The sequence below is a fragment of the Lampetra planeri genome, chromosome 42, assembly GCF_965212315.1.
Source record: "Lampetra planeri chromosome 42, kcLamPlan1.2.h2, whole genome shotgun sequence".
NCBI lineage: Eukaryota > Metazoa > Chordata > Hyperoartia > Petromyzontiformes > Petromyzontidae > Lampetra > Lampetra planeri.
This window is the reverse complement of record NC_136148.1, coordinates 6808991-6832622: the sequence shown is the minus strand read 5'-3', so window position 1 is coordinate 6832622 and position 23632 is coordinate 6808991. Positions and strand designations below refer to the sequence as shown.

General features: G+C 46.0%; 2 protein-coding genes across 2 annotated transcripts in view; both read left to right on the top strand.

Moving 5' to 3' along the window:
* LOC144732237 (neural-cadherin-like) overlaps nucleotides 1-10392 on the top strand; it is a 146445-nt gene extending 136053 nt beyond the window's left edge. Inside the window, exons 36-38 of the mRNA XM_078613636.1 lie at nucleotides 691-833; nucleotides 2822-4137; nucleotides 10203-10392. Coding sequence (XP_078469762.1) covers nucleotides 691-833; nucleotides 2822-4137; nucleotides 10203-10392 — 1649 coding nt within the window. The remainder of the gene's footprint in view (nucleotides 1-690; nucleotides 834-2821; nucleotides 4138-10202) is intronic.
* The window catches only part of LOC144732346 (uncharacterized), a 39924-nt gene continuing 26249 nt past the window's right edge, over nucleotides 9958-23632 (top strand). The window contains exons 1-4 of the mRNA XM_078613825.1: nucleotides 9958-10358; nucleotides 13780-13990; nucleotides 18229-18400; nucleotides 23499-23604. Coding sequence (XP_078469951.1) covers nucleotides 13937-13990; nucleotides 18229-18400; nucleotides 23499-23604 — 332 coding nt within the window. The 5' untranslated portion in view covers nucleotides 9958-10358; nucleotides 13780-13936. The remainder of the gene's footprint in view (nucleotides 10359-13779; nucleotides 13991-18228; nucleotides 18401-23498; nucleotides 23605-23632) is intronic.

Genomic DNA, 23632 nt, shown 5'->3' with positions numbered 1-23632 from the left:
TGGAATTTATCATCGGCAATTCCCAATTCAAACCAATCGGTAATTTTGGTGAATTTCTTAAATCGCAAGGAAGTCACAACCATGCGCTTCAGGTCTCAGAAGCTAAGCTCCGTTGTTGTACTGCACTTTTGCCGAACGTCTATGCTCCTCGCCTTCACTAACCCCGTACTGAGCAGCGTGGGGAAGTATGGTCAAATATCCCCTCACGGTGCGGTGAGGCCCTCATCCAGCAGTGGATCTACAAAAGGGCTGTACACGTGTTGCAATAGTTCGACTGCTAATCTTGCAAACCCGCAAATGGCAGGTCGCAACATACCTCTTCGTCGCGGAAATTGAGTTGAGAAAGATGAAAAGTTCATTGAGTAGCCGACTTAAAAGATTCAGCACTCGGCGGTGCCAGGGCTTTATATTGAACAGCTTTCATATCCATTGATAAATCATCGTTCAAATCAACCCGCGTTCAACCGTTATCTGTAAACATCTTTCCCTCGTTTATATGCAGTAGAATAAACTTCCACGTGCTCTCATAAACCTCTAAGGAACATGCCGTACACATATTGCCTGAAGCACGCTATGTGAATTCTGACATAACTTATTGTGTACGTACTGATTTGGTAATAACACCACCTTCCCTTCTGCCTCATTCCATCGGTCTACCGCATCCCCCCCCCCACCTCTGTTTTCTTGTAGTGGTTTTGTCCATCCTCGCTTGCTGGGTACGGGCACGGAGCAAGCGTGGACCACACCACTCACGGGCGCGGGGGAGCATCGTGGGAGACGTGCGCGAGAACGTCGTCTCTTACAACGAGGAGGGCGGAGGAGAGGATGACCAGGTGAACAGCACTGCATGTGGTGTGTGTATGTGGTGTGTGTATGTAGTGTGTGTGTGGTGTGTGTGTAGTGTGTGTAGCGTGTGCGTGTAGCTTGTATGTATGTAGTGTGTGCGTGTAGTGTGTGCATGGAGTGCGTGCGTGTAGTGCGTGTATGTCGAGACGTGCGTTGAGATTATTTAGATGACTTTGCTGCAATAAATGTCCATGTGAACACATTCCTGCGGAGGGAGCTGGCAAGAACGTTGGGTTGTTCGGTCAATGGCCAGGGTCAACGGCGGCGTGGTGTATTCCGCAAATATGGCCAATTGTGAGGGCGGGCACAAGCCGGCATGAGTAGGTTAAACGTTGAGTTTTATAAGGGCACCACGAGGTGACCAGCCCCTCCCCACTCAGCCCCACCCCTCCCAGCCCCCACCCAGCCCCTCCCCACCCCTCCCCACCCAGCCCCTCCCCACCCTCCCCTCTCCACCCAGCCCGACCCCTCCCATTTTTCGATGCACGACGGACGGACGGACACAATAATCCCCTGTGGGCTGGTGAAACCAGGTGGTTCCTACCAGTATAAGCCACTTCGTTGAGCTATCATTTGTGGCCAGGTCGCTTCTGAAAAAGACGCTCAATAGCTCAGTGGGCCTTACCTGGTAAAAGAAAAATATATTGTTTAGTTTTTTTTGTATATTTGTTTTAAGTGATTTGTTTACCTTTCCTATACTGTGCACTCCGATTGTGTTTGCATTGTTTGTTGTAACGTTTTGACCAGCCCCTGATACACGTCTGTGAAGGAGCTTCATAGCTCATCGGATTCCTCCAGTATAAATATTATAATTCTGTATGTTGAACTTCTTTTTCACCGTACGTAGCCAACCGTGCTAATCGGAGATGCGGGAGAAGGACAACAAACGAAGCACAAAAAAGCAGTTCCAAACAAATGAGTTTTCAATCTAGATGATTTAAAAGTGCGTAGCTCCAAAGGCTTCCTAATATCCGAAGGAAGAGCGATCCAGACGACCGCAGAAGCGCATCTGAAAGCGCCGCGCGATGCAGTGACCACCGTCTTTGGTCGATGGCCAACCAAAAGCCGCTACTGCGAGCGTGACTAGAGTTCGCGTGATGGTCTATGCTCCTTGATAACATTCTGGCTTGCTTTGCCAAGTAATTAGGTTCAATATTGACACGCTGATTAATGACATCCTTTTATTCAACTGATCACTTGAGCCCACAGAACTGCTCTTTCGATTATATACACTGTAGTACTGGGGCATACGATGCTGACGTGGTTTAATGGTTACTACACTGGATGAGAAATCCAGAGGTCGCCAGGACAATTCCATCTGCTGGAGCAGTAGATGAAAAATGGTGCAAGATTCTTGAATTTGCCTCGCCTCTATCCAGCAGGATAAATGGGTATGGCACGGTAAGTCGATCAGCGATTCTCGAGTGTGGGTGTTTACCACCTCTCCAAAGACGTTTTGCCAGTTTGGAAGAGTAGGCCAAAAACACGCTCTTGCTTGACTCACAGTTTGAAGGTTCAGCAGTGGTCTGACAAAGGACTATCACGGTGGCGAGATGTTAACTACCTCATCTAGTAACCAAGAGATTGTGGGTTCAATCCCAACCATGATGCCTGCATATTTGGAGGTAACATGTTCTCCCTGTGGTCGTGTGGATTTTTGTCCGGGTTCTTTGAATTTTCCCTCCACATTTAGAATCAACGTGCATTTAGAGTATTCTTGGCTATTTCCACGTAATAAGCCACTTCGTTGAGTGATCATTTGTGGCCAGGTCGCTTCTGAAAAAGAGCAAATAGTTCATTGGACCTTACCTGGTAAAATGAATAAAAGTTGAGTTTATGCAATTGTCAATGACTAAATGAAACCAAGCAAATGGAACCTATCCGAGAGGATGTCCATCCAGTAGTCGATGGACCGTGACTGACAATGGCCATGTCGATGATGAAACTTGACTGCTTGACTCGCTGCATTCACCAGAACTTGTTCAGCATGGCTGAGCTGCAGAGGCCGCTGCAGGGCCTTGAGTCTCGGCCTGCGGCGGACGGCGAGGGCCCCCCTCGCTTCTCGCCGTCATCGTCGCCGTGCGACGGGGACCCCGAGGGCCCTGCGCTCCCCTCCCGCTCCGACGCGTACTTCTCCGTCATCCGCGGTCGCCCCGGATCGGGTTACGCAGCCCGCTCGTCCGGAACGACGCAGAAAGGCGAGCTGAGTGGAAATCCGGAAACGCACAACAAGAACACGGAACCGTACGGCGGAAATCAGGAATTGCACGGCGAGAATTCGGATCCGCAAAGTCAAAATCCGGAATCGTACAACAAGAACCCAGAACTTTATAGCCAGAATCAGGAATTGCACAGTAGGAATATGGAACCGTACGGCATGAATCACGAAGCACACAACAAACATATGGCATTTTACAGCAGGAATCCAGAACTGTACGGCGGAAATCAGGAATTGCACGGTAAGAATCCGGACACGCAAAGTAGGAATCCGGAATCGTTCAACAGGAATCCGGAATTTTACACCCAGAATCAGGAATTGCACAGTAGGAATCTGGAACCGTACGGCAGAAATGAAGAAGTGCACAACAAGAATATTGCATTGTACAGCAGGAATCCAGAACTGCACAGCACTAATCAAGAAGCACACAGTAAGGATCCAAAACAATATGGTGGGAATGTGGAACTGCACGAGAGCCTCGAGCTGTGTAGGAACGCGGAATCGCGCAAGCCGATCGTGTCACTCCCCGGCTACGGTTTTGGATTTGACCTTGGCCTGCCAGCCCATGGTGGAGGCGAAGGCAGAGCGCACTTCCTGCCGATCGGAGAAACGTTATCTGGAAATCCTCCGCGCTTCCCCATACCCGGCGCCCCGGCGTCGGAGGCCGCAGCGTCCAACGCCGCTCGCATCGTAACCCCCGAATCTCCGTCTTCGACAGTTCTGCTTGGTTACGGTGGCAGCGGTTGCGGCAGTGTCAGTGGCAGCAGTGGTAGCGGTGGCAGTAGCGGCGGCGGCGGCGGTTTACGTGGTGGCCGCACGGCCGCTTCGGGCCGCCCGGCCCCACCGGCCTTCAAAGCCCAGCGGCCGCCCCCGCCGGACTACAGCCATTATTTGGCTCGGATCATGGCCCGCGCCGAGAACCAGCCGGACGACCCGCCGCCCCGGGTGTACGCCGTGGAAGGCGGCGGCACGCCGGCCGGCAGCCTCAGCACCATCACGTCCGGCGAGTGGGGAGAGGAGGAGTCGGATTGTGGTGGAGGTGGCGGCGGTGGCGGCTGTGACGGTGTTCGTGGGTGCCGGGGTCTCGCTTTGCATTCCACGAGTGGGGGGCACAGGGGGGCTGTCCTCGGGGGGGAGGACGGCACGAGGGGAGATGGAGCGCGGTTGGTGTGGGTGGTGGATGCCGTCGCGGAGAAAACTTGAGCGGCGTCCGTTCGTTCGTGCGCGTCCGTTTCACTTATTCATTTTGTTTTGTATCTTCTTTTTTTAGCACTAATTAAGTCACGTTTCCGTCAAGGGTGTTTCGACAGTGCTGGCTAATTGAACTAAGCACTATTTGTATTTTTACCAGGAAAGATCCACTGAGATATGCAGCTCTTCTTCAGAAGTGACCTCGCCACAAATGATTGCTCAACGGCGTGGCTTATCATCACGTGGACATATAGAGCAGCCAAATAATCTAAACGCGTGTTGCTCAATGTGGAGGGGAAAACAGAAATACCTTGGTGAAAGATCCAAGTGACCACGGGGAGAACATACAAACTTCAAATATACAGCAGGCGTCAGGGTCGGGATCGAACCCACTCCCTCCTGCATACCAGGCGACGCAATTAACACCTCGTCACCGCGGTACCCTAATTGCTCTGACATGGCCATTACAAGACCCTCAGAGCCCCCCCACACACACGTCGATGAATATAGATTTGAAGCTTTCGTGACTGCAAGGATTCATAATCTTAGGTTTTTTAGGTAAAGTCACGTAGGTAAAAATAAATAATAATTTAAAAATTGAAATAATAATAGAAATATGAAAAAAATCTATTCTTATTTCTATTATTAATAAGTAATTATTATTTTTTATTTTTACCTACGTGACTTTACCGAAAAGACCTAAGAGTATGTCGATGAATATGTTGCTTGTGTCTTAGGTCATTCTTGTGCCAAAAACTTCATGCAGTTCAGCAATAATTTATCATTCAATTTCACGCCTTTGTCTTCATGCATGTAACAGTAATATGACGATAATAGTGAGTAAGCCTTTGTTAATCCACTGCTGGATGAAGGCCTCTCCGTGGAGTGTATTTTGTGGGAGGTGATTGACCATACTTCACCACACTGGTCAGTGCGGGTTGGTGAAATATTCGCCAAGAAATACCTCAGCACTTACGGAAGATAACCTAATATGCTAAACGGTTTAAGTTGTATTAGCTTATATAATTTAATTAAAGTTGTTTACCTCTGCAACACAAATAGACCTCAGACATTTCAAATTACTAATTATATGGTGATACTACGTTGGCAGTGGTGCAAAAATTAAACTCAATACATTCGTCAATAAGACTGTGGCCTTAAAAGGAACATTTTTAATAGGCGTTACACAATAAGTGACATTTTAGACTCTCAAGAATGACCAATGCCTAAAATGTAATCTATTATATTTATATTTTAAGGACACGTGTTATTGACAATTGTATTTTAAATTACAATTCGGATTTACAGTCTCGGGTTCTGAGTTTGAATTCCTGACCAATGTACATCGCTTATCGGGCAAGCGGCTTCACTCACTGTTGTTATTATTCAGACCAAATAAGTGTTTATCTCTGCTATGGCAGGGTTCCAGTTTTTCCATACAATTTGCACTGGTGAATTAATAACAGAGTTTCAGTAAATACACATTAACGCATTCGAGAGGAGAACCACCGCGGAGATGGAGCGATGGAATCAACTCGTGTGTGAGAGTGAGATGGACCGTGGCGTTTCAGGACCGCGAGGGATAGAGAGGGCTTTGGGAGGCAATGCAGAGACGATCACTCGTGATAATAATGATGGTGATTGTCAAGATATTCAACAGACATGCGTCTGTCTGTTCCACACAGTGGTATCAAAGGGCTGTTCCATAGAGCATCTGCATCCAAACAATATCGCTTTAACAGTCCAGACTCTGCTGATGGGACTAATAAGTTCAACACCGGAGCAGTGTTTGGCTGATGAAACAAGTACTGTTGGAGAATATTTGACCTGAAGGCCAATAGGCTGATAGATCTAATTTTTTTCATGTGAAAAGGTAAAATAGTTGTATTTATTATTTATTTGATAACCCATAATCTCCTATGTAAGCTGACAATGCCTTTTTGTCCTATTGTATTATTCTATAATGATGGGATTTAGATCGGTAAACAAGAGTGCGACGTAACAGAGTGCTGTTGTACGTGCAGTCATTCATCTAACATTAATTATCCTTAATCAGTCCACGACTGGATGAAGGCCTGAATCTGTCAGCATCTCTCACAGCCCTGCGGTGCAACTATCGAGCTCCTGCATGCAAGCTGACTTAATTGTTCCATGCCCGTGGTGAATTGCCCATGTTCACTCCGTTGACTGCCACTCTGTCGTTAGTCTCAACCACCGGTTGCCATCGTCCTTTCTAGCCCCGACGCGTACTGCCCAAGCCACTGTTCTTCACAGTCAACGTGATGTCTGTAACTTGCGTACGTTCCCCGAACGAGCATCTAACGTAGATTTCATTGAATATGGGGACTAACAATTTCTGCACTGCGATGAAAGTTAAATGCGTGCAGGGTAACGTAAAAAATTGGAGAAAGGTGAAGCTTAGTTAAAACAACTGTATGAATTTGTAGGAGAAATGTTGTTTCTTTTTTATACCTTGTGGCTGATGAGAATAAACGTGCATTTGTAACTACCCTGCTTTTTGTGATTTTGTGAACGCATTCAACATCCAATTAAGTAGCTTTGAGCCTGCATGATGCTTGTATGGATAACCACCATGCGCACACACAGGGTGTCATAGGATTTGGGGCCGTCCATAAATGACGTCACGCGATTTTTGACGATTTTTTACCCCCCCTTCGTCACACGGCGTCACAAAAAGTCAGACCCCCCCTCAAATATGACGTCACAAAGCTCTGCCCCCCCCCCCAAATAAAACATGCTTCAAATCTCTTTCGACTACTGTCATTGTAGTGCGTATTTAATGTGGCGCTGCACTAATTTATTAAAAAGTCTATTTAATTAAGTAGAACGTGTTGTCTATATTTATTTAAAGTTGCGAATTTTTACGTGACGTCACATTTCTCAAACCGCCTCCCCTCGTCACACATCGTCACAAATGTCTGACCCCCCTCCCCCCCCAGGTGAGTGACGTCATTTATGGACGGCCCCTTTGTGGTACCATTATAGGGCAGTGCAGAGAAATACATTGCAAGGTACTATGCCCTTCACGTCTATGCTCCCTGCTCTTACCAATTAGTAATGACCAGCGTGGTGAAGTAAGGTCACAAATGAAATTAATAAAAAATAAAACAATAAAATCTGGCTGTGACGGTCCCACCTGATGACGGAGACTTGTGTTGCCTCCGAAACGTGATTTTATTGTTTTATTTTTTATTAATTTTAATTAATTTTTTTACCTACTTGACTTTACCGAAAGAACTAAGAGTATGAATCCTTGCAGTCACGAAAGCTTCAAATCTAGAATTAAGGTCACAAACTCAACGTGGCCCACACGGCGTGGGAAGGCCATCATCCAGCGGTGGATTAAAAAGGCTGTACATGTACACGGAGGATATAAATGACTCTTGTGGAAAAATATTGAATGGAATTAAATTTGTCTTCAATATTTCTCAAAACAGTTGAATGTTTTCAACGTGAAATGCTTTTTTACGTCTTGTATGTAAATTACAATTTAGAACACTTTCTCAAGAAACTTTTGGACGATGACCTTTGCACACCATGGAATGTACGGGAAATGTTTGACTATACTTCACCCCGATGCTCCGGCTAGGTTGCAAAAGGAGGCTGGGAGGAGGTGAGTGTGGGGAGGCCGGTTTCGATGCCAACGATGATCTCCGGTTTAACTGAGAGCACGTGCTCTATCCGGATTGTGACAATTAACACATTCCTGCGGAGGGAGCTGGTAGGAACGTTGGGTTGCTCGGTCAATGGCCAGGGTCAATGGCGGCGTGGTGTATTCCGCAAATATGGCCGACTGTGAGGGCGGACACAAGCCGGCGTGAGTAGGTTAAACGTTGAGTTTTATAAGGGCACCACGGGGTGACCAGCCCCTCCACACCCAGTCCCACCCCTCCCACCCTCCCCTCTCCACCCAGCCCCACCTCTCCCATTTTTTGATGCACGACGTACGGACACAATAATCCCCTGTGGGCTGGTGGAACCAGGTGGTTCCTACCAGTATACCCATTTCATTTCGAGGCTCATGTTGAATGAACTGCGGTTGAAGAATGTTGAGCTCATCTTTATTTGTACAGCAAAGCGCAAAATACAGACGAATAAAACTAAAATCTGAATCACCATTACAAAGTTAAATTGCTGTTATTGCTATTATTTGGATACGTATCGAGCGAAGTAATATCGTATCGTGAAAGATGATATCGCCATTCTATTGCGTATGGATATATGTTCAGGAGCTAATTAATGAAATACCATTGTCGAGGTCTACTGGTCACGTGCAGTTGTTGCACTCCACCAATCAACGAGCGCAGACGACGACAGTTTATGATACATCGCGATAAACTTCCGTGACGTCAGATGTAAAGAATCGATTATTTTAATCGTGACATGGAGTCGCGATTATCGAATCGTGAGGGCCGGATCAGAATCACCGTCAGCTCACGCCCATTACAATCAAGCTCCGCCCTACAATATAAAAAATGCAACACATTTGTGGCCTTAAAAGGAAAAGATATCGACAATAGCCGACGTTTTGGGCAATTGCCCTTCTTGGTGAACAGTTAACAAAACATTGACGTTTGAATATGAAGCTATGAAAAAGAAACGTCATATGCCAAGTTTAAAACCGAATAGTGGTGTTCAATGCAGTCTCCACGCTATCTCTGTGGCCCTTTTATACGCGCTATGAACAAGGGCTATTGCCTGAAACGTCACCTATTGTATAATGCATTTTATTTTCAAGGCCACACAGTGTTGCTCTTAGTGAACGTGTTGAGGCTTACTTTGTTAATTGTGCTTGTGCACCACTGCCAAAGCAGCATCAGCATCACCACCACTATCAAGACACGTGACCACGTTAACATGTTGTTAGTTGAAAATAATAATTCCATTTATAAAGCGATTTTCATCAAGGATCTCAAAGCGCTGATGGTTTTGTTCATGTTTTGTTTCTGACGTAGTAACCAGGTTTCTTTGGTGCATCCAGCTGCCTCTCGACAATGAGAATGAGAAGGTATTCCCCAGTGACTTCGACTTATGCCAAAATAAAACATCCAGTTCAGCCAATCAGCCACCTACAACCACGAAACATCTCGCCTGCAAACTAAACCCCGCCCCTCAACCGCACAGCCCCGCCCACCTACACTAAGCCCCGCCCATCGCGACCAAGCCCCGCCCATAATTAAGCCCGCCCACCCCCTTCAACACAACCCTCCCCCAATCTCTGCCGACAAGCCCCGCCCATCATTAAGCCCCGCCCATCATTAAGCCCCGCCCCCCCCCCAACACAACCCTCCCCCAATCTCTGCCGACAAGCCCCGCCCACCCCGAATAAACTCCTCCTCAGGCGCAATAAGCCCCGCCCACCCCAACAAAACCCCTCCCCTTTAAACCCCTACGCCCTGCCCACCCACACCAAGCCCCGCTCACCCACACCAAGCCCCGCCCATCATTACGCCCCGCTCACCCCCCCAACACAACCCTCCCCCAATCCCTGCCGATAAGCCCCGCCCACCCCAACGAATCCCCGCCCCTTTAAACCCCCACGCCCCGCCCACCTACACCAAGCCCCGCCCCCCAACACAACCCTCCCCCAATCCCTGCCGACAAGCCCCGCCCACCCCAACGAAACCCCTCCCCTTTAAAACCCCTACGCCCCGCCCACCCACACCAAGCCCCGCCCACCAACAACAAATTTCCCGCGGCGAGCGAAGCGTTGCGTAGCGGCAGCGCGTGTGGCGCACACAGCGCGCGATGCGGCACCGGCGGCGGCGCTAATACAAATTGCTAGAGGAGAGTAACAACTGAACTCACGCTTGGCTTGACTGTGGCAAAGATGTTACGCTGCGCCGAGGTGGAGGGAAGTTATCGTGCGTGAGGGATCGCCCTCGCTACACCGCCCTTCCCCCTTCTCCCTCCCCACGTCCCTCAGCCGCCGACACGGAGCGGCCATCTTCAGTGGCGTGAGGCGGCCGTGCCGTGAGGAGCCCTGCGAGCGAGGGGGTGAGATGAGCCTCTCGCCTCCGCTCGGCGATTCATTCGACGACGAGGAGGGCGAGGACAGCCGAGAGACGCCGCTCCGCCACAGGTTTCCGCTGTTGTCTTCTCCCTTCTCCCGCTAGGCGATGTCGCGACGTCGCCCGCTGCTTTTGTCGTTGCGTTCCGTCTCGTCGTGCGAGGGGTTTGCGAGATGATTTTTTTTTACTACCAGGGGGCTTTTCCCTCTTTTTATGGAAACAAAACTGACACCTTTTGCAAGGAATCGTGTTTACATTAACCACGATACTTGCAGTCAAATGCAAACACAAAACAACACTGATACTGGCTAGCAAAGGAGGCCTCGTGATGGAGATAATTAACAATGTTGCGCTCTGGGTTTCTCGTGTTGCGCTGTTTGATCAGACGGCACCAAGCCAGCCGAAGTAATGTTTTATTGCGTGTGGCAATTTAATGTTGTAGTTAAAGGGGATATGCTTTGCACGGCTGCGTTGGCTGTGCAGCGAAATCCACGGTTGCACTGTACTCCTATGCGCCTCAACCCTCCCCCCCAGACGTTACCAGCGTGGTGAAGTATGGTCAAATTCTGTAACATCCACGACTGCCACGTGGGTGAGCGCCTTAATCAACCAGCAGTGGATTGACGAAAGGGCTGATGTGCACATGCGCTAAAGCCGCGTGCGTCATTAGTTTCAAGTGAACGTTGATGAATGTGAAACGAATGCTGACAATATTGTGTAGTGAACACAATATTCGTGAGAGGGCCCACAACGTAACGAGTGTCCCTTATCTGTAACATCGCTTAGTTCCATCAACACTTGTTCAAGCAAGCGTCACTGCTGATGAGACACTGCGTGTCGAAACTAGTCCAGAGTTGTTCTTGTTTTGAATCGAATCTGCTGAAATTATGCACTTCCCACAATGATTGGTTGTATTAAATACTTTTATTTCGTGTATGTGGAGAGACGGAGACTATATAGGGCCACATTGTTCAATTATAATTATATTTAGAGGCAACTTTTTATTCAAATACATTTATTTTACAGTTTTTAACGTTTATCCGGATTTGTTTTTGGGTCGCGCCACTTAGTAGATTTATGCCTAAACCCATCATCACCCAGCAAGATTTTCACGCTTACAAATGTACACATTATTATGTATACGTGGCTAATGTGTTCAAATTCTGACCAATAAGGCTCCTCCCTCCTCGCCGGTGGCTTAAGAGTTTCCACGACTCCCTTTTAACATCCACGTACGACAACGTTTCGAGTGAGGCCGACTCCGCTGACCCACCGTGACACCACCCACAGCGCAGATCGTTCCCCAGTCCTTGGTAATTCGGGGCCTGGCTGCTTTTAATTATTACACTTTATTTAACTTGCCCTGCTGTCTGGATTATATTCTTTCAAATCGTTGACGCTTAATATGTTCGGATCTACGAAGACTAACGAGATGAAACTGGGTACACAGACTCGTGTCGCGTGACAATTCAAGATTTAATTTAAAGAACCGGTCCAGGTCCCGCCGATCCTGGGCCAAGATTAACATTAAAATAAATTGGGTTAGAAAAAGTTTTTAATTATACACACTTTGATTTGTCCTCAAAAGTAGAAAATACATTATTTCGACCCCAGAATAAATAATATTTGACGTGCTGAATACAAGTGGGTGGTTTCCTTTAGATTTGTTACATTTTCTGTGGTCAAAATAATTTATGTTCTACTTTTCAGTGCAAATCAAAGTGTGTGCATTGAAAATAATTGATTTTACTTAATTTAATTGTTAAAATAACTTCAAAGTCATCTAATTTTACTGGGTCTTCAAAACGACTTCTATTTGCATGGCCTGCTTTTTATATGTTGATTACAAATATTTGTCTTCAAAGAACTCTCATTCTAAAATTATGCCTTGTGTGCTCTTTGATATTGCTTTCTGTGGTTATTGAGTCATTGTTTGTACAATATACTTATCATGTTACAGGTAAATTAGTTGTTTGTTTGTTATTGAGTGTACTTTGTAGTATAGTTTAAATAGGGACTTTTTGATAATGCAGCACTAAGCAGCACTTAGTTTAAATGAAAAAATAATCGATGCTACATACTACAATAACATACGTTTTAAGTTCGTATTGAACCTTATTTTTTCATACCAAATAGAGGTATAAACATTAAAGGTGAACTTGATTGTGATTGAAGGTGATTTAAGTAAATAGAAATAGTGTGGTTTTCCCTGAAAGTACCTTCCACAGAGGAGATGGAACGATTAAATTAACTAATTTGCGGGTGCTGTGTGGGTGATCGCACCTTGAAGCTTTAATCCATCATTGGACAGATCATAGTTCTGATCTGCCCTTGCTGCAAATATATGAAAAATAACTTAATAGCCCATCGAATTCCTCCAGGATAAATGCATATTCTGATTCTGATAGCCGATGATGTTTGTATAATTAGTCAAATACAGCATGGAAGGAGGCACGTTGGCGTTGTGTACAGATTTTACATCACCATTGTAACACTGAATTATAATAATCATAACAACAATCATATAATTTTGCACAGGAAAGCCTCACTGACTAGTGGGACTTTTCCCTGGTTCCCTGAAATGAATGAATGGATTAATGTGCGAGAAAACTCACCATCCCTTACAAGGGGTGTTGCACACAGTTTCAATAATTCATCTACTGTCATTTTCTGGCCACCTCAATTGCCCAGCCAGGAAAATTAATGCATAGTTAAGAACAAATGAAAAGAAAAGCGTGTGCATGTGTTGAGTGTGCATGCCCTGCATTCTGTAATTTATGCAGGAAAGCCTCGCTGTGTCTCAGGACTCTTTTCAGGAGGGTCCTGCTCCATTGGAATGTTTTTGGCCGATTTGCGTTTCAATGAGTGGTTTTAATATGGAAGAAAACCGGAGAACTGGGAGATCTTGCCTGTATTGAGACTAAAACGTTTGCACTGATGGGTTCAGAACCCGCTTACTGTACTGCCATATCCTGGCCTCCTTGCAGCCCAGTGAGTTTGGAGTGTCACAAATCTGTGGTCTGCAAACCCCTGCTTCCAAAGCGGTGAGTCACAGGCATGCAACCACTACCTGAGTCCTATTGCACAGATATATGTTGTGGCAGAGTGGTTATAGCACTGCGGCCACCTGAGTTGGATTCCCAGCCATTGCTAACATCAGTTGCGAGTGACTTCTGACCCTGTCTTGGCCCTCCCCTTTCACGAAGTCATACTGACCAGCATGGCGAAGTATGGTCAAACAATTATCATGGCTGACACAGTGTGGGAAGGCTTTTATCCAACACTGGATTTACAAAAGAACGCAAAGAGTATAGTACAGTACAACACTCCTAATAATGTAGCCTGCAGCAGCCTGCAACACTTGTTTTATGCATGGTCATCACCCTTTTATGAACTATCCAAGCTGAAACCTTGCTAGCTTCCGAGAACAGCAACAAGTGAGTTTGCAATTTCCTGCATCTTTAATTTGAATACCGATGTTGTCATTTGTAGGTCTGACATGGCGATGGGCGTATTGTGACATAAAACAACAACAACAACTGGAAAGGACTGGTCAACAACCCAATTCGCAAGCTCAAGCAAAACCCAGCCCGAGGTTCATCACCGCAGAGGAGAGGGCAGGGCTCAGGGGGCTGTCTACGACCGGAGGATGAACCATCAGAGGGCCGAGAGACCGAAGCGTAACAGAATACAGAAACAACGGGTCGGCCAACTTTTATAACACAATTCTTGCATGTTTGTATGTTGTGCTGGTCGCGCTCTGCTCGCCTTAGTAGGTGCTTTATAAAAGCGCTTACTGCAAGTCTATAATGGTATAAAGGGGAACTTTGCCTTGATATACCGTACACGCTCGGTGTGGGGAGTGGTGGCGTAATGCTTCATGTGCTGCACTCTGACACTGGTGGCCTGAGTTTGATTCTTGGCCACGGCTAATATCGGTGTAAGAGTGATGTCTGAACCAGTCTTGGGTGTCTTCCAACTCAACTGAGCACCTGGTGCAGTGTGTAAACAGCACTGAGGAGACAAAGGCGGCCACCCACACCACCCACACATACACCGTGCCATCCCTCACTAAAAACAACAGTCTGGCTATATTTGAATGTCTTTGTGTATGTAGTGTTTTGCGTCAAGCACTAGAATCACAGTGACTCTGGTTTAATTTTAACAGCAGTGGCGTGTGGTTTCTACACCATCTCGGATGACCTCTAGGAAAACTCAGCCTTAAATGAGTACCTGGTGCAGTGTGTATGTACACAAGAGCTTTGGGGAGGCCTCAGTAGGTGCTCGCTAACTCCAACGTTTTGTGTGGATATATAGTGGAAGCTGCTTTGTCTCTGTGTGTGTCGAGTGGTAGTGCAGTAGTTTGCGGATTGTGCTCCAATTACATGTTGGGTATTCTTAGGTTTTTTCGGTAAAGTCACGTAGGTAAAACATCAAAATTAATGAAAATAAAATAAAAACAAAAATCACGACGTTTCGGAGGCAACACAAGTCTCCGTCATCAGGTGGGACCGTCACAGCCGAATTAGCTGCATCAAGTGAGGCAATGATTCAAGAAGTAATCCCTTATAAGCAAGTTGAAGGGGGGAGGAGAGGGGGGGGAGCTCATCAGAATGTGGTAGCCAATGAATGGAACGCATCGGGAGGGAGGGGGGCGGGGCTCAAAGACAGCACTGAGCGCTAAGCACAACGCATCGGGAGGGGGAGGGAGCGGGGCCAAAACAATGGACGACGGCTTGGACGCGGCTGCCGCTGCACACGCCAACACAATGGACAGAGAGGGGGGAGGGGAGGTCTGATACACATGATAGACAAAAGAACGAAAATGCCCATGTTGATACCAATGCTGGCTGAACAATGAAGAGAGCACTGCCAAAAAATAACTGGGGATGTTAACACTCGGTAAAGTAAAGTAAAATAGTGCCTGTCAGATAAGATGGTCCAAAAAAGTGTAATTAAGTCTTTTTTGCGTGGTTGATAACATCTTTCCAATGATTACTAAGTTTGTACCCATCATCACGGTTGAAATTATGTCTGTGTTTGTATATTTGTATGGCTTCGTGTACAAACCTTTGATGGTAGCCGGGAGGTTTGCAGAGAACCTTGGTCTCGGAAACACCACCTGACCGGTGAATTAAGACATGTACATCGGGCCCTCAGGATGAACGGATACTCTGACCGTACTATCCGCCAAGCTGTCTCTTCCACCACACAGAAACAGCCACTTGAAACTCCGACCAAAACCATCACGTTACCATACATAGCAGGCGTGACCAAAAAGATCTCCAAAATTCTAAACAAACATAAGATCCAAGTCCGATTCAGTACAGTGCATACAATCCGTGATCTGATTCCATCTGTGAAGGATGTCGTTCCTGACTTACAGTATCCTGGAGTCTACAAATTGAGTTGCATTTGTGGTGATTGCTACATTGGAGAAACGAAACGTCATGTTTCTGATCGTGTCCGCGAACACAAGTCAGATCTGAAACACGGCAGAACTGATTCTTCTGCCGTTGCCGATCATTGCTACAACTCGGTGGGCTCTCATGAAATTGTCTTTTCCGAGACCAAGGTTCTCTGCAAACCTCCCGGCTACCATCAAAGGTTTGTACACGAAGCCATACAAATATACAAACACAGACATAATTTCAACCGTGATGATGGGTACAAACTTAGTAATCATTGGAAAGATGTTATCAACCACGCAAAAAAGACTTAATTACACTTTTTTAGACCATCTTATCTGACAGGCACTATTTTACTTTACTTTACCGAGTGTTAACATCCCCAGTTATTTTTTGGCAGTGCTCTCTTCATTGTTCAGCCAGCATTGGTATCAACATGGGCATTTTCGTTCTTTTGTCTATCATGTGTATCAGACCTCCCCTCCCCCCTCTCTGTCCATTGTGTTGGCGTGTGCAGCGGCAGCCGCGTCCAAGCCGTCGTCCATTGTTTTGGCCCCGCTCCCTCCCCCTCCCGATGCGTTGTGCTTAGCGCTCCGTGCTGTCTTTGAGCCCCGCCCCCCTCCCTCCCGATGCGTTCCATTCATTGGCTACCACATTCTGATGAGCTCCCCCCCTCTCCTCCCCCCTTCAACTTGCTTATAAGGGATTACTTCTTGAATCATTGCCTCACTTGATGCAGCTAATTCGGCTGTGACGGTCCCACCTGATGACGGAGACTTGTGTTGCCTCCGAAACGTCGTGATTTTTGTTTTTATTTTATTTTCATTAATTTTGATGTTTTACGTACGTGACTTTACCGAAAAAACCTAAGAATATGATTCCTTGCAGTCACGAAAGCTTCAAATCTAGAATTACATGTTGGGTGTCTGCCCATGATGTGGCTCGCCGAACACAAGCACCAGCGATGATGTCAGCTATGCTTAGTGGTGAAATTATCGTCGTGTGGGGAGTAGCGGGGCAGGGGTTTGTGCATGGCACTGCGTTGTCGACGACCTCGGGTAAGTTCCTGGTCATGTAGAACTTCAGTGGCAAGTTGCATCTGGACCTGCCTTGGGCCTCCACTAGGATAACTCGGCCTCAAAGGCCTGTGCATAGGAGAGACAAAGGTGATGATAATGACCGAGTGACGTGGTTGGTCTTATTGTGGCAGTGTGATGTTGAAACCCAACGATAAACATCACTAAGTTCATAATATAAACCGATAAGTGTACGTAAAAGCACATCCTACGTCTCTCTTGTGGAAAGGGATAACGTGTCAGTTGTTGAAATCAAGGACGTTGAGCTGAGCACACAAATGCTGCATGAATCTGCATCGGGATCTGTAACTATTATTAAATGTTCAGTCTTAGTTTTCATGATAGTCATGAATCGCCGATGGGACGCGAGCAGAGAGTTGCAGGCAGCGACTGACTGTGACGAATCTCATTAAACGGAGCTTTTGCGGTCGTACCTCAACCAAAGCCTGAGAAATCCACAGGCTTAAGTTGCTTTTGTTAAGGCATGTTAAAATGCACTCCTCCCACACAGCTCTCCGCATCTTGATGAATTGTTAGTATTCTGGGTCACACCCATTTAATTAAAAGAGTTGATTGTTTTTTTGTCTTGTATGTATTGTTTCGTTTTTGTCTTGTCGGCCTTGTGTGGCCTGTGCTTTTCGTGCCATTAGCCTAAGCATCTTGATGAATCATTAGTATTCTGGGTCACACCCATTTAATTAAAAGAGTTGATTGGTTTTTTTTGTCTTGTATGTATTGTTTCGTTTTTGTCTTGTCGGTCTTGTGTTGCCTGTGCTTTTCGGGCCATTAGCCTAAAGGTAACATTGCTGTATATATAATTATAATAATAAAACATCTTCAGCCCTTTGCCAGTCCACTGCTTGATTAAATATCTCTGCATAGTGGGCTGGTTTTTGGGGGTTGCCAGATGGGTTTGAATCCTGTCAATGGCGAACATCAGTGGCAAGTGTTACCTGAACCGGTCCTGGAGCCGACTTCCACCAGCATGCACTGACCAGCTGTTTAAGTATTGTCAGACAGACATTTACGTGTAATCGGCATGTGTTCACACACTCAAAACTACTTGGTTTCTCTTACAATTAATGTTGTTCCCTCTCAATCTTCGAGGATAAACCGAATGCTGGGATCATAAAATTTCAGTGCCAATGCTTTTTGCCATTGAACCTCACTCGTCTGTTTATTGTGTTTAATTGTTTTGTTTTCGTTTTCACTTGGCTGTTCCTATTTGCGAGTAATTTGAAGAATGTATTGCTTGCAACAGGTGAGTGCTCGCTTGTACGGACGTTATGACGTCACGAGGCAATGATATTCATAACAGATGCACACTTGAAACGATGTCACTTGGCCCACCGGCAAACGCTAGGTTTATTTTGTGAGAAACCCAAATGTGGGGCCCATGCTGACGTTACGTTTTCCCTGCCACCCTCTGCCACCCTCTGCCACACCGTCACCCGCAGGACTACAACAATGGCATCCCATGGTGGGAGGAGCGCTATGTACAGAGGGCCCTGCACCTCTCTCTGAAGGACCACAGGGCCTCCAAGAAGCCATCGGCGAGCCCGGCGGTCACTGACATTGGTGGCAGCTGTGCCGATGATGATGGCATTGGTGGTGCTTTGGACGTGAAGTGTGAGTCTCTTTTCCTTAAAATGCCGTTTTCCAGGGCCCCACAGTGTGATCTCCTACTGTAAGTCGGTTTACAGTATCTCCTTACCGTGACTATTCCGAGTAGCACGGTTGACTACGTACGCTGCGAAAATAGTTCAACATACACGTAAAATAATTGAACTCGTTTGTTTTAAATCTTCATTCCCATTCCCCGCAGAGTCCAATTTCTCATGTCACTCTCTCTACCCTCTCCTCCATCCTACACAAACGCACCCCACCCATCGCAGGCTCCTCTTACTGATTACATCTACAACGCTCGCCTGCCACATTCTGTTTTAGCTCATAATTGACTCCTTGTAAGCTGATGCGCCCACATGTGCCGTGTGTGTTAATGTGTCTGTGGGGAGCGTTGTTGTAGTGGTTGGTGCAATGTGCTATGAATCCTGCCAGCTGGGTTTGATTCCTGGCCATGACTAACATCAGTGGCTAGTGATGTCAGAACTGGTTCCGAGCCTCCCTTGTTTTTATTCGGCCTAAATTGTCGCTGAATGACAAATGGGTAGACAGTCGGTCAGGTGTGGTACTGGCCACGCCACTTCATTGTGTGCAATTTTGGGTGCTTTAGATGCTCGATAAACAGGATTTGTCTGTGGCTGTGTGTGACATAGATTTTGAGAGGCTGCAAAAAGGAAGGCCCATTCCACACTGCCAAATGCTTCCTACCCATCCAACACGATTACATGTTTGGGGTAGTTGAGTGTAATGGGAGATGGGAATCGCATCCGTCTAGATTCTCGTGTTATATTCATGTGGCCTCGACAAAGACTTTATAAACAAACAGTAAAGAGGGTTATTAAGATGGTCCTACATTAAGAACGTTTGGCCACTGCTATTAGTTAGCATTTTGCATGCGAGAGGAAAGTCATGAATACTTGTGGATAACACTCAAAATTCCATACAGATGGGTCATCATGAACCTAATTTCTTTCTTGCCATATCTCAGCCACCTCGCAGCAGAGCAGGTTTAGCAGGCTTGCAACTCACAATGGCCTCTGTGTAGTCCACCAACCCTTCAAAGTACTGGATATGGTGGATGAATTGCCAACATGAAAGAACGTCAAAATTAATTGGCATTGGACCTACCAGACTCATCGCATACCAATGCTGAATTTAAGGCGCATTGGCAATGTTCAGAAAGCACCTGCTTGTGAATTCCATTGGCTCGTTGTTATTTGTCGCAGCAGTCTTGTGATCACGGGCGGGTGTAAGCGAATATGGATGAGGGCACAGCTGTAGCTTGATTAACAATTCGCTTTGCAAATGTAAAACATCCACATCTAAGACAAGTAAGTATGCGATCGCTACTCACTGTAGGGGTAAATAATGTAATTTGTAGTGATATTCTAAAGTTACAATTCAATCCACAACTCTTTTTAACTCCGGTGTTAGATGAAAGCCTCCTTGTGTCGTGTCAGTTATGGGGGTTGTTTAACGCCACTGTACACTGCTGAGTGAGGGTTGATGAATGGGTGGGCGGGTGATGAGACCCTTTCAGATATTGCTCATAATTCACGTTAGACTGTGGGTTTGGACTCAAACTGAGGTCTCTGAGTTCATAGTGCACTGTGCTAATGACTGCTCCACTCCAATATTGCGAAAGGGGCTAGAAATATTAAATGTTGCATATATATTCGAGTCTATATACACAGATATAATATATTTTTGGTTCACCAAAAATTATGGCTGATCTTTTGCATTCACAGAGTCGGGTCGGCTTCAAATGAGAAATTGCTTAAAGTCCCATGCTGGACGCTTAACAATTCACAATCCCCATAATTAAACAACCAAGTATAGTAATTCACTTCCTGTGGAGTCTGACGCTAAAGTCGACAGAAAGTGGCCATAGCCTGCTACCGGTTTCCACCTTAATTATAAAGGAAGTGTAGAAGACTACATTTTGTTTTGGATCTTCTTTTCAAATATCCACCGCAGCAGGTGACATACGTCTGTACGGTGCATGTTCTTCATGTGGCAAGCCTCACTCTATGCCCGGCGATGCCCCCCAGGCACGTGTAGGGTGCCTTTTAGGTCCTCATTCCACATTTCATCCCTGTTCACCCCTCTAGTTGAAACCTTGGAATGTTAGTGTTATCAGGGATTAAGCTGGAATCCACCCTTTATATCCTCTAGGCATCCAGCGATTCACCTCTTCCCATCCCCCACCCTCCCAAATCCTCATTAAATGAGTTCTTACAACTCAAAATCGTGGTGGAGTTTTGATTCGGCACTTAATTTGGCTGTATTCCAGCTCTTGACTTACATAATATTTGTTTGACCATCATGCAACGGACATTACCCTCTGGCAGTGTGAGTAGAACAGAGCCTCGCCATGCTTGTGTGAAGCAGAGGTCACTGAAGAATTTTCTGAGGTAACTCGGTGGTATCCGCTTCTGTGGGCCATTGCACTGCTCTGAGCATTCCGATTGGATTCTTCATCTCGTGATGTGATCCCTCAAACAGAATTGTGATGAAGTTGGGGAAAGAGGGCAGAAAAATGTAAACCAACGATGTATTTTTAATCGATGATTTGTAACGTGCCGTGTATTCAGAAATGAATTTTTAGTCTTGTTAAAAGTGTAAAATTTTTTCCCGATCTGTGGCTTTGCATTCAGTTAGCATGTAATTTAATGATCGCACCAAATCTGCGTACACTCTAGCCCCACACCTGCTCAGCTGACAATTGAGAGTGAAGCTGATCTTAATCCCATTCTCTTCACAGTTGTATATCAGTTTACAAACATTTTCTAATTTGCATAACATGCATTCATTGTATAAAAGGTGGGGAGCGGTGGTACAGTGGTTATCGTACCGCGCTCTGTGCCCGAGTTCGACTGCTGGCCCCGGTTAACATCAGTGGCGTTTGATATCTGAACCAGTCTTGGGCCACTTTGCCTTCACCAACCCACACTAACCAGCGTGGAGAAGTATGTTTAAACATCCGCCTTGAATGGCATGCCGTTGCCGTCCGAAGGCCTTCATCCAGTAGTGGATTGGTATAGGGCTGTGATTTATATACATTTTAAATTTTAAAGTCAAGCATAGTAAATATTGTGCACACCTATGAATAAGGTGGCAAGCCAGTCGGTTAAGCGAGCTTCCACTTAATTCGGGAATTCCTAGGCTATTTTCATAACAATGTGAGTGCAGAACTGTAACATTGAAGGCATGTGGGTGGGTGAGTGTGACTGATGTGCGGTGCCGGCATTCATAGGTGCGCTAACACCACTTTATCCAACAGTCTGTTCAGGTTATGTGGAGAATCTTTGCCTTTGTTTGCGCTCTCCACCTGCGTGTGCAATCGCCCCTCCCTCGTGCCAGCTCACTCCCCCTCTTGCCAGCTCACCCCCCCACCCCTCTCCTCCCCACAATGAGATTCCTCTAATCCATTCAGCACGTTTCCACCCCCTCCCCCAGCCCCTCCACTCCTCTACGTTTCATACTCGGTTTGGCGCGATATCATTTTTCACGATACAATATGAATGTCACTCACAATACCAATTTCCTATCTCTGCTTAATTGTATTTTTCAGATTCATGGCATTGGTTCTGTCATTTTTGTACTACTGCTAGGAACACACATTACCTAAAGAGTTCACTCCAAATAAGCCTGCCATTAAATCTTCTAATGTTGTCAGCCAATAGGGTTTTTTATATAGAAACAAACATTGTTTTCCCATTAGATTTTGCCTGCAAATTGTTGAAGATATCATTATACCAATCTTTGGCTCCTGTGATGCTGCTTAGAGATCAGCTACTAATGAAATCCTGAAAGAGACTAAACCTGGTTTATCATTCTGCTCTTTGATTTGCACTGGATGTACCATACAAGACTCACCATGGTGACCTCATTAAATCCAATCTCACTTCACTTGATGCAAGAATAAATCTATATTGGGCCTTATTCATCCATAAAATCCCTACTGACAAATCTGTACTATACTTTGCTTATTCGTTAACCCTTTTGTCAAACACAAGAAACCTAAGACGTCCATCTCGTGGCCTTTTGACTTTCTCAAGAACAAGAATTGGAATAGGTGACAAAGCCTTTGCCGTTGTAAGACCAACATTTTGGAACAACCTTGTTTCCTGAACATCGTTAATCTTTCTTCAAAAATTATTCTGAAGCAGAATATTAGTGCTGGACACAATCACATTTGCAAATGTCTTTTGTGACTTTTATCCTTACCCCTGTATCGATAGTTAAATGTTAACGTGCAGTTGTATTGAATGACTACTGTGTGTTGTCTGTGTAGTTTTTGGACTTTTTTTTGCTGCCTTGCCCAAGATTGCATTTGGTGTTGAAAAATCGGCAGGAATTGATGTACTTATGCAATTCGTACTTATATACTTTACTAGTTTTACTACCTGGCTTTGCCTGGGACTTGGATTCACCACGCCCGGACGCCTTTGTCTCCCCAGTGGCGATGTTCACACACCACACCAGTTATTCGTTTGAGGCTGAGTCGACCTATGGGAGGCCCAGGACCAGTTAAAATAATTGGCACTGGTGGTGGCCTTGAGCGGGAATCGAACTTGGGTCGCCGGGTTCGTAGCGCAGCGCGCTAACCACAACACTACAATGCGTTAAGCTTCCACATGCGCATTATTGAGCTCCCCCCCCCCCACCCCCAAGAAAAAATATGTGAGGTTTTTTTTTTGGTATACAGTCTGGAAAGTACCCACATGGCAAATTTCAAGTTTGTTGCATGTCAGGAAGTACGTTAAACATTTTGAACAGACACACATAATCACAACTTTGCCTTTTATATATATGGAGATTTACTTATATTTAGTGACTTGCTTAGCTTTCCTATACTTTACACTCCTATCTGTTCTTGTGGTGTTTGTAACTTTTGGACCCACCCCTACTGAGCATCTGTGAAAGAGCTGCATAGCTCATCAGATTCTTCCAGTCTAAATAAAGATTCTGATTCTCTACAATCTGTACGCATGTCTGTTGAACTTCTTTCGCACCGCACATAGCCAACCGTGCAATGCGTATAATGCAATTACTGCTCTTGCTGTTATTGTGGTTGCTATTGTGTTGCTGCTGCTGTCAGTGTCAAGAGCGGCGGTGCTGCAGCGGCAGGATGTGTTTTCCCATGCGGACTCGGAGGAGACTGTGGACAGAGCGAGGCCCGTTGGCGCCCTGGCTGCTGTCACCTGGTATGGGTCACGCTCTCAAACACGGGTG